Source organism: Aulonocara stuartgranti (assembly GCF_965226115.1).
Source record: "Aulonocara stuartgranti genome assembly, chromosome: 14".
NCBI classification, from domain to species: Eukaryota; Metazoa; Chordata; class Actinopteri; order Cichliformes; family Cichlidae; genus Aulonocara; species Aulonocara stuartgranti.
The window spans coordinates 7866304-7883766 of NC_138950.1; the positions used below are offsets into that span (position 1 = coordinate 7866304).

General features: G+C 38.9%; 2 protein-coding genes across 4 annotated transcripts in view; both read right to left on the reverse strand.

Annotated features, from left to right (window-relative positions):
• Positions 1-6622, reverse strand: part of gab2 (GRB2-associated binding protein 2) — a 35711-nt gene extending 29089 nt beyond the window's left edge. For 2 of the 3 annotated variants that reach the window (XM_082503543.1, XM_082503542.1), the window contains exon 1: positions 6240-6622. In XM_082503543.1, the coding sequence (XP_082359669.1) occupies positions 6240-6311 (72 nt within the window). In that variant the 5' untranslated portion in view covers positions 6312-6622. The remainder of the gene's footprint in view (positions 1-6239) is intronic. The other variant, XM_082503541.1, reaches the window with a different exon arrangement.
• A 611-nt stretch (positions 6623-7233) lies between these two features.
• Positions 7234-12835, reverse strand: nars2 (asparaginyl-tRNA synthetase 2, mitochondrial). Its single transcript, XM_082501914.1, has 14 exons — positions 12504-12835; positions 11475-11584; positions 11251-11371; positions 11027-11167; positions 10858-10938; positions 10648-10742; positions 10295-10427; positions 9675-9773; positions 9528-9565; positions 9364-9430; positions 9117-9254; positions 8899-8996; positions 7540-7566; positions 7234-7451 (listed from the first exon to the last, which is right to left on the reverse strand). Exons 1-14 carry the CDS (start codon positions 12663-12665, stop codon positions 7307-7309), a joined length of 1455 nt encoding a protein of 484 aa, XP_082358040.1. The 5' UTR covers positions 12666-12835; the 3' UTR covers positions 7234-7306.
• Between the last annotated feature and the right edge of the window lie 4628 nt (positions 12836-17463).

Below are 17463 nucleotides of genomic sequence, written 5' to 3' on the forward strand. Positions count from 1 at the left end.
ATAAATAACAATAATATTCAAGAAATTAAATATATATATAGAAAACTGTAAAACTGTTATTTTCACTGTAGATGATGTGCAAAAGGGTGTAACTATTGCACTGTGCACTGTGCATTAGATGGAGACGTTGTACAGGGAGATAGCTACTGGCAGGAATGATTTCCTGTGTCGTTTAGTGGTGCATTTAGGTAATCTCAGCCTCTCACTGAACATGCTCCTGTGACTGGACAGCACGTCATAGAGTCGTAATGGACGTCATATCATTATCCACGTTGTCTTTTGCCTAAGCATGAACAAGAAACGGAACCCGTGGGAACCAAAAACGTGTTTTCAGCAACACTGACATAACAAATACATACAATTTCTGAATTTTTCAACAAAATGCCCAAGTAAAGATACTAAGAGGAGATATTCAGAATTAACTGCCCCATCAAAAACAAAACAGAACAAGCTCAGGGAGGGGGTATCGACCAAGCCTCCAGATTCCAAGATCTCAATCCAGTCGAGCGTCAGCTAATGCACCTGAACAGGCCCAAACTGTGGAAGCCCCAAAACATAACCAGCAGTCAATGTCCCTGCGCCAGACACCACAGGGTATTCCCAGGAGACACATGTCCATGTCTCAACTGATTAAAGCTCTTTTGGCAGCATGAAGGAGAGCTAGAAAATATTAGGCATCAGGTTTTAATGTTAGCTCTGTGGTGTAGTGTCCTAGAAGTCTATGTTTATACACTGGTTACAAACATTACTCATTAGTTTATTCTTATCTAAACTCAGTTGTTGGAAATTTCAGTTCCTATACCTAGCATGCAATGACTCATCCATGTCTAGATGTTCGTATGACAGAAATGCCTAAGTGAGGTGCGAATGTAGCGATGATGAAGTAAAAGCTTGGATTAGAAAAAGCTTAAGCTTAATTGATTTATTCAAATATTAATATTTTGTCTTTCTGTCTTTAACTCTTTTAGCATGTGACTTAGAATGATGTGAAAATCATCTATTATTAAAAAAGCATTGTTATCAATAAAACGTGTTAAACTCCCCCATACAAGTAGCCAGAATTAGAACACGTGATCTTATCATAAATATTAGACAAAACACTTGTTTTTTTCCAGTGTATTACAATGTCCTCAAGAAAAATATTTACCAATGCCATATACAGAAACATATGCGTGCTTGTCACTGTTTTCATTATGACTGCCACAACCACCTGCACCACAACCTCAACCAAAAGTCACTTTGTTTTTCAAACTCCTACAAAGTACTGCCCAAAGGCAATGAGATTCAAATAAAACAGAGACACAACAGCCTGTGTTTTGGCATATTTAAAGCATTTACTACACTTATATTTCATAGTATAAACACATTAACAACCCCTACAAAACTTTCTTAACTGGTAAAAGTTTGGCCAGTGCCCTCCCACCTGTTTTTTCCACACATGGGTGCATTCCTCGAAGCTCATTCGAACTATCAACCACACTAATTTCTCGAAGATATTTAATATTGAAATTTCAGTGAACGACACCTTTAAGATCCCACAGTTTGATGAACATCCAAAGAAGTGTGACAATATGAAAAACAAGCTGCTGTTATTAAAAAAAAAAAACAAAAAAACAACCACCTACTTATTTGCTTGCTGACTCAAATGTATGCTAGAAATACACATTTTCCCATCCTACCTTAATCTCAGTGTGTGGTATTGATAATCAGATCATTTCACTGAATGTTAAAAATATGCTAACTTGTGGGCGTAACTTGAATTATACTTAGATGTATGCCTCCGTTTGCAGGTGACAACAGCATGACAGCTCACTTGCTTCAGGAGGACGATCTAATGATAGTCATATGACATCTAAGTTTGAACTAAACGTGTGATTTGTGTCAATTATTCTACATTTGGATTTAATCAGTACAGAAACTAGATTCCTCTAAATGGAGAAAAAACTCCACACGTGGGTGAACATGAAACTAACCAGCATAAAGTTTATGCATGCACAACTTGCAGATGACGTCAGTGCATTTTTTTCCTAGACTGCTTTTACCACTTGGGTCAAAAATGAAAACAGAATAACCACGAGAGTTGTTTCGGTCAACTGTTTATAATCAAAGTTGTTGTAGTCTGACTCATTTTTATTTGAACCATTATATTAAACCATGTGCGCTTTCTTAAATGTCATCAAAAAAGCATAAACGATCTCACTGTTAGTCCAAATCACAAAAGAAAAAAGAAAAAAATCAATAGGTTCCAATTTCCTTCAGAAGGACACTATTTTGAGCTCGGCTCTTAAGGCTTTCATAAATGGAAACGCATTTATGTACGACTCACCAATTTAATTACTATTCCTGTCATGGGACTTTTTGCAATACTTCCTGTAGGTACCATCCAAAGGAAGTCTGGCATCTGCTATTGGTAGAATTACATTCTACGAGTTCATGGCAAAGCAGAGTATGGCATAAGAAAGTTTCAAATCAGACCATGAAAATATAAATATATATTTATAATCTGCATTCACTTCATTTAATGGACTGCCAATGAAAGAACACCAGACAAAATATATAATAGAACAATCAGTATAACCCACCAAGCAAAACTAAAAATAATGAACAGATTATAAAGCAACAACAAAACAAAACAAAAATCACAGGTCAAACACAAGAATTCTTTTAAGTGAACATATCTAATGATTTTAGCAAAACAAATAATAAAAAATCATTAGATATCAATAGTGTCACTTAAAGCCACCCCAGTGTTGTGGGGGAAAAGGCCCACAGATGAGATGGAACAAGGAAAATGTCTGGAGTGCTGGTTGTCTGTCAAAGCAGGAACTGGGAGGTGTTTGGAGTTGACCTCTAAGGGCAAGGACTTCCCAAAGCCCCTCTGCAAAACAACAGCAGACCCGGCAGCTGACAGTGGGACACAGGCTGCTGCTCTGCTATGCCTGCCTTTAAACCTCACCGACTCCCCTCATCTCTCTTCCTCTCTTCTGCAGCGTGCCATCCACAAGGGAAAAAGCGCACAGCCTTTTAAAAGGGCAAGCGGGAGAAAGAAGACGCAAAAGATATCACCTTGCCGATATGATCTGTCTGGAATGTAGCAGCGCTTTACTGTATTTGAACAAACACGTCTGTGATGTCAGATACAACAACGGACAGATGGGGAGAGTTTAGCAAACAGCAGCTTGATCAGCCAGAGAGCAAGAAAGACAGTTTTTAATGTATGCAGTGTGAGTCACACTGTGCGTGATTAATATAGACAACTTATCACGACACATGTCAATACTGAAAGTATCTATTTAGGAAGAAATAGATTTTCTCTTCTTAAATCTTTTTATGACTTGTAATCTTATGTGCAGCACTTTGTGATTCTGTCTTGAAAGGTGCTATATAAATAAAAATGTATTTATTTAAGAAACTAATGAGGAAGAAGCCAAAGAAGATTTTTTTTCCTTCTTTACAACAAGCCAAGAAAAACTAGTGCAAACTTTAGTGTTATTATTTGCAATGTATTGATTTTGTAATGGGAAGATTGTTTAGTACACAGCAGCGGCACGTAGAAGATTGTTTGCAGCTTCATACAGCAGACATGATTAAGCTCGCTGTCTGACCACGAGTGATGAGTAAAAATTACCTCAGCCGAACTATGCAAGAGGAACTGGGAACACACTGGATTCGTCAGTTGTTTTCATGTTCTTTCTGCTTATTCTGGACGTTGTTCAAAAAAAGCAGCTGGGCCACTCCCACCCCCAGCATTAAAACACTGCCCACCTCTGGAACCTCAATCAGCGCCAAAGAGGAGATAAACTCCAACCAAGTGATTTACATTTAGACCATGACTTTTTTTGGTGGGAAAGAAGTGAAAATTAACCACACGTCTGCAAAGCCACTGTCACATGTTTGAGAGGGGCTGCATTTGTGAAGTGAGGAGCTGTTGTACAGTAAGTAAGTCTTACTGTAGTGATTCACATATACAATTAGAAAACCTTAAACTATGACTAGTCATTACATTGCATAAACATGCTGTCTCCTGTCTTCTCCACTAGTTGCATCCATGCTTTAACTGGCAGTGTTTTGCTTTGCACATGATTTGCATGTTGGGCCTGCAGTGGTAGTACCAGTTTTTACTCTCGCCCTACACTCGAGCAGATTCTACCCTGCACTAAATGAGCTATGTGGCATATTTTCAGAAATCATCTGTGGAAGGTCGCGGGAGACGATAAATACAATGACCAACTATTTCATCAGCTAACTACTGATTAACAAACACGGGCCTCAGCTGGTTTGGGAAGGGCACGGTGGTACAAATGGTTGAATATTGACAGGGAAGTTGTTATTAAGGATTAAGATATATTTTCATAAATAATCCCCTCTGATTGGCACGACTGAACTGAACATTTTAACATAAAACATGGCAGTTACAGCTCCAAAACAACACATTCCTTTCACCTCTTCTACTGACCGATCAAAGTTGCTACCACGTTCTCAAGCACAGCACACCTCCAGGAATGTCTGGAGTATTGTATCTGAAAATATCCCGCTACATTCACGTAATTGCATCAGATGACAGCAATACTGGTAAATAAATGGCCCTGATTGTCCATATAGCCTGACTTTAAGTGGAAGGAATGTCAGATGGACAGATGATCGCATTCACAAGTCTGCCTGTTCTGGACACTCCATCTCATGACTCTGTTTTCTGGCTGAAACAGTGTTTGTGTAGTTGTTTATAGGTTATTTTTCAGGGTGAGAAGCAGTGTGAGAAGGGCTCCGAGGCTGCTCCCTGCGTTCTTGCTTGCAGTCCATTATGTGGGCTCTATCTTGCCTTGAGAGGTTTTTTTTCTCTCTCTCTCTGGTTGTTTATATAGTACTGTAACCAAGCAAATTTTTTCCTCTGTAGTATTGCAGCTGCCTTTCCATACTGTCCATGGTGGTCTCTGTGTAAACATTAGCCAGCTTTAAGTGGAAGACAATGACTAAATGACCGGACAGCATCTGAAGACATTCAAGGATGGATTTCCAGATGAAACAGAGAGATGACATCATGGCAAAATCAGCTAGCAGGAACACGGAGAGGCCTGGTAACGCTACACCATACAAAAACAGTGGACAGCTGTATTTATAGGAGATTGTCTCATGGCTCTATCTGCCTTCATAAATCCTATTATCTGATTTGTAGCCATTCCCCTGCCTAGCATCCAGCAAGAGACCAGCAGCTTTGGCTTATATAGACTTATCAAAGCACTCAAGTGTTGTGACATTAGTTGACTTGGCTAGGATGAAAACTGGTCACATCAGTTGTTGATTAGACATTACCTCATCATATTTGGATAAAACCAAACGACAGTTTGCGTGCATCTCAGCTCTTTAGCCAAAATTATAGACAGCTGTCATCTATTGCACAGGCTTACCTCCATGTTATTATCATACATCCCAGCGGGTGGCCTTTCATGTAAAATCTGCTGTCATTTCATGTTTTTAGTGGACTCCACATCAAAATTAGGACTATAAGACTAAAGCACAATTTCTAACACCATTTTTTACTAAATGATGTTAGTTTTCTAAAATATTGCAAATTGTCTGCTGTTTACAATACAGAAGCAGTTAAGTGAGGGTTTAATATCAAGTGGACCTTGATGGGATGGTTCAATAAATCCTGCATATAATCAATAATGTAGTGCTCAGTATCCTCTTGTTTTAGTTTGTCTATAGATGCGCGCGCGCACACGCACGCACACACACACACACACACACACACACACACACACACACACACAACTGTACAGTCAGAAAGAGTGAAAAGATCACAGGAAACACAGAATACTGTCTCATCTGTGGGACATGAAGGTTTTAAAACTTTGCCCCTTTACACGCTCTGTATTCACTGTTCTGCCTTCAAGATCAGTAATCATTACAAACATTAGTTTGTTCACTGTGCAATCGGATTAAACCCAGGGACCTTTGAAAACCTTTTTGTATTTATTATCATGTTTTGTTGTTTTATATTAGTCGTTTCTTTTATTATGAGGGCGTGATGCTGTAAACTGTCTTCATGAGATCTTTACGAGTTAGAAAAAGGATGCACCGGCTACAAGTAAACTATACGAGTTTGACAGCAGTTAATATCAAATGACATGAACACAAAGAGTCACTTTGGCAGAGTGAGAAAGCAGACAAATCGGGTAACTTCTGTACCGATCAAACTTCTAAACGTAGACAAACTAAACGGAAGTGCATTCACTTACATATCTTCTGAGTTTTTTCTCCGGTGGTGATTTTCTCAGCCAGCCTTGGAAGATGATTTCTCCGCCGCTCATGTTTGTCAGTGTCTGCTGCTTCTTCTCGCTCTGAAACTGCGGTTTGCCACTAGTACATGATGGCTCCTTAGGGCTTGCCTGTTCAAAGTGCTGTCGGGGTTTGGCTCTCCCTGCTGCTGTCTGCTCCCCCCATTTGATAAAAATCAAAGTAGTGATGGTCGCAGATTTAGACAGTCGCTCCCAATGGTACCGTGTAAAACAAGAGGCGTGCAAAACGGTGCGATTCTGCTTTTAGGCAATTACGCACGACCGGCTGACGAAGAGCCGCCGCCAAACTCAACTGATGCAGGGTGAGGAAGTATCATAGGGTGTCTGCAGTTTGTTTTCCTTAGATACCACGCCCACCGTGAATAGAGGGATGGGCTGCACTGGGATGAACAGGATGGGGGAAGATCTGCTACTAAACAGCTCCCCAAGCGACTCCGGATAAAACAATATCAATTTGTCTCTAACACAACGAGCAGATCTAGAAGCGATTTTCTGTTATTTCAAACCCCGTACATTATTTTTCTCTAAATAATTAAAAATAAAAAAAAGTTGTATGAGCCCATAATGTGATCCAAGTATAGTTCGATATTATGAAAGACAGAAGGCAGTTTCTTAACTTTCTGCGTTTTGGAAAAACAGATAATATGGATTCAGGTAACAAATTTAACTTGGCAAAAAAAATTGGCATTTTCACACTAGTTGAAATGGGAAAAGGCACCATCTGGTGGGAAGTTAACATCTTGCTCTTAAAACCAACCTTGTTGGAAAAGTGAACCAGAAAATTAAAAGTAACCAGGTAATGCTTCCCTAGGAAGTATTGCTCATGTCATCAAGTATTCCTTGAAAACTAAAATGTATCAATTCAAATTCTGGCAATGAGCAATTCCCATTATAGAGGCAAACACAGAAATAAAAAAAAAAATTAAAACAATCCTGAATATTACATTTATTTAATGTTTTCAAGACATACATAACTTTAACACATCCAAAATGCTTGAATTGTTTTTTCACAGAAGACAAGAATGAGAAAATCTTGGGAAAGGAACGACATCTTTTATGTTGTCGACACCAAGAATGCATTGCAAATATCGCTCAAATCCCAGTCCAAAGCCGCCATGAGGGACAGAGCCAAAACGCCTCAAGTCCAGATACCTGCAAAATTCACAAGTGTTTTTAGACTTCTTTTAATGTCCATTAAAATATCATAAATATACAGACGTTTTTACTATTATTACTTTACCAGCTATAGACGTCTTCTAATCCAGCCCTGGAAAAAAGTGCAATAATTGACATGAGATCAAGTTCTACAATAAATGCATGATTTCAATGGTTTTGTCCACTGCTGCATGAAAGTGCCACACAAATGCTCCGTATTTTGCACAGTACAATATATTCTTTTTTGTTTACAAACATCTAAATTCCTTTATATAAATTACAAGAGATGTGATTAAAAAGTTACAAGACTCCACCCATAAAAATAGAAAAACAATCATTTATGTAAAGCTGTCTGAACTCACCCATCAAGGTCACCTTCTTGTTAAACTCTGGACCACTTGCAGCACTGCTTCTAATTTCATATTGCTCCCTAGATGGCCTGTTCTGACCACCTGCGCACCCGAATTTCCAACATGAACCTTAAACTTGTGCAAACATCAACTTCCGTGACACAACATTTATGTCAAGGATCCTCATTTGTAATGGTAGCTAGATCTCTGGGTAAGACCCAGCGACCCACAGGAGATTTTAGTGGATGTGCATGCAGTGTCGATGTCTGAAGATGATCTATTAGGTCAGGAGTGCGAGAGCAGGCAAGGTGTTTTTTGATTTATTCCTTTATTTTAATTCATGTGCGAGCTGAATTCCTCCCCCAGGGTCAGAATAGCAATGCAGAGTTCTACAGTAACATCCTGAGATATCTGAGAGAGGAAATCCAGCTAAAATTACTTCAACTTCAATGCCATAATGTACCTTCACACAGTGCAATGAAACATTTTGTTTGGCCACAGAAACGCAGGTGCAGCGATATTCTTGCCAGATTTGCCCCTCTGCAACTTTGTTCTCTTCCCAAAAATGAAATTCAAGTTAAAAGGTCACCATTTTACCATATCAGAGGAGATCCAGCATGCATAAGTATAAAGGGACTGAACACAGACACAACCTTGGACAGGAGATCAATCAAATTTAGATCAGGTATGGTATCTTGATTTTTATGGGCAGAGTCATATAACTTTATGATCAAACTTCAGAAATAGCATCCCTTAAAAGTTTCCTTTCAGTGTAATATCTTTAATGGGCAGTGAGGTAAAACACTAAGCCATGCAAAATAGATGCTAACCCATCTAGTCTGATACAACAAGATGTGTCAGAGACAAGGGAGGGGGGGGGGGGGGGGGGGGGGGGGGTACAGAGCATTTTCTTTATTTTAATCAGCCTCCGCAAGACTTAAACTGCACCAGCTGGCCCGGAGTCTCACAGGCAGGATTATGACTGCTCTGAATGCATTCAGGAAAAATTCTAAAGCAATTGAGGATAAATTGAAAAATGTAGTCGAAATCTTTTGGCATAAGCCTTCCTATACTCGTGGAGTATGAATTCTTACTCTTCCAGCCGAGCACTCAGCAGATTCAGCCTCTCCTCTCTTAGGGAGCCCCCACAGAGCTCTCCAACTCCTGGCACAAGAAGGTCCACTGCAGCTGCCTGCACAACAGTCAAAATCAGCTCAGATATGCAAATTACTGAAATACCCTAACTGACAAAGAAGGAAATGAGAGGTTAGATCATTCATTCACCCTGTTATACAGTATAACTGACTCTTACTGTACGCTCAGGATGATCCTGGTTGTCTCTTGCATAAAAAGGCTTCAGATCATAAGGATAATCAGTGACAAAGACTGGAATGTTGCCACAGTGTTTCACCAGGTACTTCTCGTGTTCTGTCTTAAGGTCACAGCCCCACTGTAGAAAAGAAGAGCCGTGTGGAATAAACTTGTTGTTAGCAAGCAGAGTGTAGAGGAAGAGATCTAGTTTGCAATATCAACATAAAAATGTAATCATTGCCACTCACATCTGTTGGGAAGGCAAATCTCTCTGAACTGCGGCGCAGGATGTCTATAGCTTCTCTGTAGGTAATCCTTAGAAAAGACACCAAATATTCCTTCAACTTTTGTCTCCATATTATTTATGTCATCCACTTTTTAAATGTGATATACAGAAAAGGAATAGACTTACACAGGAAAGCTATTCTTTATCATAGCATCTACAGTGTCCTTGAGATATATGAATGCAAGAGGAAACACATAAGTTGAGCTAATAATGAAGTCAGACAGAGTAATGGCTGGAGCCAGGTTATGTCCCCAAGTGTCCTTCAGGACTTACCCTGTGCCCAGGAGTCACATGCTTGTGAAACAAATCCACATCCTCCACACAGTGAGCCAATACATGCTCTGTGGCAAATCTGAACACGTCCTCCATAACCTAAGGAGCAGGCCAAGTTTAATAATTAAAGCTTTCCCAGGCAACTGTGCACAAGGGCAACTTTAAAAGTCACATGGGGAATTTGCAAAATTTGAAGTTCAGTACACAGAAATTATATGATGACATCAGTTCAGTTTATTTTAGATGCTTTTCTAATCTTACTGATCACACAGAACACTTAATACTACAAGCCACAATTAACCACACATGCATACAGCGGTTTATTTTGTACCATTTCAACACTTTATTTACCTCAAATTACAACCACTAACCTAGCAAGCATGGCTTTAGACTTTGGCCTAATATAGGACGCAAACTTTCAAACAAAAACTGACAAACAGAACAGCAGACATCTGTGAATTTGAAAGAAGGGAAGCCGAATTAATCTATAACCAGTACAGAAATATGTAGTATAGAATAAAAAGTTAACAGGCTTAAACATGTTATTCAATGTCCTGTTTGACTGACAAATAGCATTTTGTATCTGAGGTCGAATACAGATCAAATATGACATAGCTAACCTTAGTGAGATCCTCTAAGGACTGTGTGAAGGAGATCTCTGCCTCTACCATGTAAAACTCAGCCAGGTGGCGTCTGCTTTGGGAGTTCTCTGCACGGAAAGTTGGCCCAAATGTATAGACTTTAGAAAAAGCCCTAGAAGAGTATGAGTTATAAGTAGAAACATACTTTAGTGTACATAGCTGAATACAACTGATATGAATATGTAAGCTTTAGAATGTGCAGAAATTGATAAAGTAAAATGAAAGTAAAAAAACAATACGATTAAGCACTTAACATCCAATAGTTATCTGACAACAACGTAAAGTAAGTTGATTTCTCCTGTAATTTGTCAACTTTCTGTAGTTTACCTCACCCTGACACCACTTCCAAATGAAGTTGTCCAGACACGGTCAAGTAGGCTGGTACAGAGAAAAAGTTCTCTCCATCTGCATAATCTGGGCCTGATGGCTGTGTTAAAAGCGGGGATTTCAAGTTTTCAAACAGTGTCATAAATCTGCTCAGACTAAAGCACGGGGCTTTAACTTAAAAAAAAACAGAGCTGTTAGTGTGTTTAGATGCTCACCTCCACCTGAAAGAGCTCCCCTGCCCCTTCGCAGTCATTTGAGGTGATGATTGGAGTGTTAATCTCTACAAAGCCATTGTCCTGGAGGAAAAAAAGGTAAACAATAAAAAAAATTAAAAAAAACTCTTGCTCCTCATTTTTTATGAAACTCCTCCACTGATGTTCTCACCTTGAAATATGAGTGAATTGCTGCAGTGGCCTCACTTCGTATCCTCAACAGGGAGCTAAAAGCATTTGTTCTGCACCTGAGATGAGGAAATTGGCGAATATACTCAAGGCCATGTCGCTCTTTGATTTTAAAGGGAAAGTCCTTAAAAAGAAGAATATAAAACAAAATACAATAAAACTGTGATTCCTATAGCAACCATGTAAACAGTTACAAAATGTTCTTACCACAGGGTTGCATTCTCCAACTACATTGATTTGCTTAGCATCAAGTTCAACTGGTTGTTTTTGGTGTGGACTTTTCTTAAGAATGCCCGTGACTTCAACAGCACTACCAAATGTGAGCAACCTAAATTTGTGAGAAAAACAAAGAATATTCTAAGCATGCACTTTTCATGTCAGAAACTCTGTGGCAAAGGATTGTCTATAGGGAGTAATGCCAAAATGCTTACGGATCACTCAGCTCTGAACTTGCGACAACTTGCAATGACTGCAAGGAGCTCCCATCATTCACATGGAGAAAGACATTGGCTTTCTGAGCTCTAACCGAGCGAACCCATCCCTAAAACAAAGACACAGAACAAACTACACTCAGCTATTCCATCTGGTAAAACAAAATGTGCACATTTTGCATACATAATCAGGATGTTGGTCATTTGAGAACTCACTGCTTGTTCTTTCTCAACATGGCACATAAATGCATAGAATGTGGTACGATATTATTTGAAAGTAAGTGAGAAAGTGCAGCATTAGGCATTAGGGTATGGGTGTTGTGATGTACTGGTACTAACAATAACCATGATCATTTCAAATGGAATTCTGAGATTATCAAATTGAATAATGAATTAATAATATTGCACTTAAGCAGATTATTTGTGGATTTTGTTTACATCCGATATTTGGAAGTGACCTTGGGCAACATATTGTAAAAAGAAAACCCTCTATGAATGTGTGAGTGGTCAATAAAACTAGAAAGATGCTACAAAAACGCAGCTCGTTTATGTTTATACAGTTATTTTTATGGACTCTTTCTCTCCACCTAATAATACACTTGTTTTGAGTGTAACTTAGAGGCAAAACAAGATGTTTTACTACAGTCGCATAGCGGCATAGTGAAAATATGATAATGTGGTGATGTAACAGATTTTCAGCTAGTGATGGCTGGGAGTCAGCAAAAAAATATTTAGGGTTAGCAGTGGTTAACTTTCACAAATACCAGTTTTGTTTGTCGCTACTTAACTTCCACGCATGCACCCAGGCAAATTAGCATAAAGTGGTTTTTACAAAAATTGTTATTTATTTACTACCTACAAGTTTCAGCAGAATTTGCATAAGGGTGAAGTTTGTTTAGCAGATTCTTAGCAATCACATATAACAAGCCACCATTGTTGTGAGTTAAATGAGCTTGAGTTCCTGCGGCAGGGTTGATCGCACAAATAAGCGCAGTTACCAGAAAATACTAACCAATAAACATAACTTACCTGAACTTTGATGTTAGATCCCAATTCTGCCCCAGACAGCGCTTGGGACACTCTTAGTTTAGTTGGTGTATTCTTACAATAATGTCTAATACCTGCCGCTATTCCCCGAGATACTGAGGTGGCTGATGCAAAAGAAAGGACTTTAGCTGCCGACTGCAACATTGTGACAAATGCTGTTGTTTCAGATGCAGAACCTGCTAAAAGCACAACATGCTACTATCACAATCTGAAGACTCAGAAGACAATATATTTAACAGGTGTATTAGATGCACCGCATTTTGTCTGGAGTTGACTTTCAGATTTCACGCTGTCTGAGACTGAATGCAACGCTTCCTGTTTAGGTCATTCGCCATTCGTCCAATCCAGTCACGTGGTTTATTAAACTCCAATCACGTTTCTGTTTCTTGCTGCAGGGAGTTGTAGTGTTATTTAAAGACGAACGTATAAAAAAATTACTCAGGAGGGTTGGAATTATTATTTTTCCACAGACATTGTATTAACATTGGATTATTTTAAATTAACAGTATAATCTACATTGTTTAGTCGTATTTATTTATTTATTTATTTTCTAACAGGGGGAACCATAAAACATGAAAATACTATACACTGTTCAAAGCTTTGTAAGAAGCTTTGCTGCAATGCCCCTCTTACTCCCCATATGAGTAATGACAGTGCGTAGATGGATTTTGTGATCTTGGATGTATTAACGTGTCAAATCTCCCATTACCAGTAAAAATAAAAAGAAGGGAAAAAAATCTCTCTTCAGGTAGATTGGTAGAAGATTTCACGCAAAGGTCAGTCAACCCCGCTAACTTCCAAAATTTCCAAAACATTTTCGGCTGTGAAGCGAACACATGTGGAGTGAGTCAGGAGTGTAATGAAGCAAGCCGAACAGCTATCACAGCCACGTGGAAATGTTCTTTAATCTTTCGTGATGTATCTGCCGTCAGTGTGGGGTTCATTTGCGCGTAAACCTCGTTAATTCAATACCCACAACGACACTGGGTCTCTTCCCACCATTTGCTGCTGGAGTAAATCAGATCACGCCAGCAATATAATAAGATGCCATGGACTATTATTCACCTGGTCTCGCCTGTCAGCTTTGGAGCCCCTGACCAGAGCCGGGTGTCTCCACCTCCGGCTGCTTATGACACATCATCATTAAAGTCAACATGATGCATTTGAAACGTTAGCAAGGTCATTGATATTAATTATCTCCAGCCTGGATGGAGCAGTTATGTCCATGGCCTTATTTTAACAGGAAGCAGAACAATTCTATTTTTTGATTAATTGACAAAAAACATAAAATGCTTCCTTTTTCTGTCATTTTTGGCATCTGGGTTTGAAAACCCGCCACTTTCAATACACCAAAATGAACTGTATGTATCCTCCTGTCAGAATAATGAACTGGTCTCCGTTTAGTTTAATGTCGCGCAATATCTTACTCTACCACAAGGTAGTGCTGTAGCTCTATGATATTTCTTCTCCCTTTAAAAATCCCCACCTAGTGTAGATTTATTCATTTACCCCCGAGTTGCTTCCAATATATTATTCATTTGAAGCTCCGAGGTCTACTGAAATGAAAGCAAGCTGGCATTGTTATATTCTCTCTGCAGTTCTACCAACCACAATGCAAAGGACCTGCTGGCTTTGGTTGGCAGCGGATAGTCCAGCGCACAGTCAGTTCACGTTGCATCCAAAACTGTTTTCTCCGCATCAACAGGAACAGCGAGGTTGCAGTGCCCACAGTGCATAGCTCTGATTGATTTGAATTTTTTTCCGTGACAACTTGCACGTGGGAGAGATACTTGATGGGGTGTCGCATTTTTTATTTCCACAGATTCTCATCCTCCCACAAGAACCACAAAACAATATATGCACGAAACTAGGTAAACACAGTAGGGGTATGACTTTAAAACTGTTGCATAACTACGGGAAAAAAAATAAGAAGAAAAGGGGAGAAAAAAAGCAAAGTAAAACGCTATTCCTTCTATAACAAGAAAAGAATTAAATAGTTCTCCCTGTTAGAACTGTAGCTCCCTCTTCTTTTAGCCTCTACAGGTAGGAGAGTTGTTTGGCAGCGGTCTGACAACTGCAATAGAGCTTAACAACTTGTTAAAATCAATACAAGATTAGTCAGCAAAACAAAGGATTTTGCTGTAAAAGCTTTGATCTCAGGAGGCTCACTGAACTTGGAGGGCAAGTGCATCCCTATTGACAGCCTCCCCATGCCCCCTTTCACCAGCCTTCAGCTGCCCCTCCAAATATTCTGCATTCTCAAAAGGAAGGATGCATTGATTTTATGTAACATGGGTCGTTAAGTGCTGATTAGACCATTATAGTGATGTGATTTCAGGGAATGGGTTTTGGTGACAGGCAGCCAAACACAAATCAAAAGGAACTAACAACCCTTACTAAAAGAGATTTGGGCTGCTGCACTGCTTTACCTATGACTTACTACTACAATACTCTGTTTGTGTGGGTTTATATGTAATGTGCCAGTTTGAGCAATCTCCAACTGAGCGAAAATGCCGAAGTAAACTGCTCAAGATATTCACTCTGAAAATGATACTAACCATCACAGATAGATCATTTTTTCTTTGTAAAATAAAAATGGTGTATTTGTCCTTGTGCTTAGATAGTCCATCGATTATTCCTTTAAAACAAAAAATTCGGACAAACTCTTTATACTATTTTATAAAGCAAAAATGCAATGGCTGCTGGTTCTCAATGCTCAATATTTTTGCAAATATTGTATATATTTTGATAGAAATATACACTATTAACAATATTATTTACACTGTTTAAGATTTTCCATCTAATTTGCTTGTAAAGTAACATTTATGAGCATCTTTTGAAACCTGTGTCTAGAAAATTCTGCAAAGAAAAGGAAACATAAAGACTATCTGACATCATGTTAGGCTTTCCCTCTCAAAGTGGAATAAATTAATCATTGTAGGAAAAATAACTGCAATTGTTACTGTGGGGTTGTCCCCTGTCAGACCAACCACGATGATTACATTCATCCTTTTCTGTTTTTACTCAGTGTGTACTTTGTGTTAAATGTGTTCCATACAGGGTCTGTTTTTTTTCTCGCGAGCTACATCAAAGACAACTTTAATGGCAATCACCTTGTGAACACTGTGTTTTATAAAGTTCTTGCTAACTTATTTAAAAAAAAAAAACGCTCTTCTGGGTCAAATTTGACAGGTTCCTGTGGAGCTACGCATCTTGCCCTGCTCAGAAGTCTCCTTATAATTCACTCCCTGGCTCAAGGTTGGCAAGGAAGAGCAATAAAGTTGCTTCTCTGATTGCACTATTTTTCTCATACTGTGCCTCACAATGTGTCACAGGATTTCTGCATTGCTTTTTATGATATATTGTAGCAGAGAACCATCAAGTCAGTTCATGGTCAATAAGTTTACTTTTTGGAAGCAACAATCCTATGGATAAGAGGGTGGTGACTACTGTGTGCCAAGTTTCTAAATGTGGCTTCAAAATTTACATATATTCTAATATAGAATGTTTTAATTTTGAAGTGAGAGGAAATCCCCCCTCGTGTACAGAGGAGACAGTATCACAGACAAAAAAGTTGGACCATTTACAATACAGCTTTAAACTTAAACAGTGTCTTTAACAATTTGTCATTTCAACCCTTTCTTTTCTTTCACTGGAAGCAGTCAAAGACCAGGCACTCTTGAGATAGTTAAGAATAGATGATGAAAAATAGAAAAGCAGAGGGGTAATATCACAGTATTGTTACATATTACACATAGGCCACAGTCAAATGAAACAATTCATTCTCATCCGCTTCACAGCAGCATCACATGTCGGTTTTGGCTTTATGAGGACATAGTGTGGGCTCTGCTTCATTTCCCCAGGTTCCTTAATTTAACTTTGCAAGAGCTGGACGCAGCTCCCTTATCCTCATTTACAGGATAATTTGCAGAAATCATCCTAAATGGTAACTCTTAATTGTGATGCAGGAATTCTAGTTTTATCTATGTAACACCACAGGATTTATTTTCTTAACTTGTTGGGGGTGTAGCTTGAGAATGCCTGTCTAGGGATACTCACATAGCACATCAGTGGGATGTTTTTATAATCCGCTGCTAAACCCAATGTCTTTCAGGATATTCAGCTCTTCAGGATATTTTACTGTTATAAAATGCAGCTACGTTGCTGCTGTGGCCAGTTATTCACTTCTCCATAGCACAAGGAAAGAAAAAGAAAAAAGAAGATTTTTGCCAAATTCTGTTCTCCACTACTTTTTCAGCACACATATGTCCTATTTTAAGAATACAAGCTAAATAGTTAACACAGTTAACAGCAAACCACATATGAGCAGTGAAAATAGCTCTTTTCAGCTTGTGTGGGAACATTACTCAGCAGTAGCATAAACATGTCCTTCCCCTACTGATATATTTCATTTACCTTACAGGGGATGAAATCTGGTTTCATTTCTGTGAGCAAAACATTATTCCTTTATATAATAAAAATAACTTATTAGCTTTGTAAAAAAAATCATGTAATTTGAGTTGTGAGGCTTCAGCTGGTCCGGGGCAACACCGTCTATTCTGTAGGCAAGAATTTTCGAGACGTGCATTTAATCACAAAGGTCAGAGTGCTGAAGTAAATGGTGTGATACCCCTGGGGCAGTTGTGTGTCTTTGCCAAGGGCAGTTTTGAAAAGTCAGTTCTGCAGTGTTATAATGTTCTCCTACGTTATAACACTTCCGCTCACGCCGGCACACATCCATCTGTCCTTGTTGTGCCCTACTGTCCTGCTCAGGTGATCTGAAATTAAATATATTTTATTATAACACATAAGCCAGCAGCCTTATTTTCTTTGAATTTCATACATATGCAACCATGTGAGCAAATGCTCTGTCAGCATATAGCAGCATAAATCTAAGCCTAATTATGTTATTTTATCCAGACACAGCAACTAACCTCTAATT

What these genes read in the sequence shown, in the direction of transcription:
- nars2 (XM_082501914.1), bottom strand. Translation starts at nt 12,665, where the DNA reads ATGTTGCAGTCGGCAGCTAAAGTCCTTTCTTTTGCATCAGCCACCTCA. An exon ending in ATGTGACTCCTGGGCACAGG is followed by an intron (nt 9,566 to 9,674) that starts GTAAGTCCTGAA and finishes ATATATCTCAAG; the next exon opens with GACACTGTAGATGCTATGAT. An exon ending in AGGATCATCCTGAGCGTACA is followed by an intron (nt 8,997 to 9,116) that starts GTAAGAGTCAGT and finishes ACTGTTGTGCAG; the next exon opens with GCAGCTGCAGTGGACCTTCT.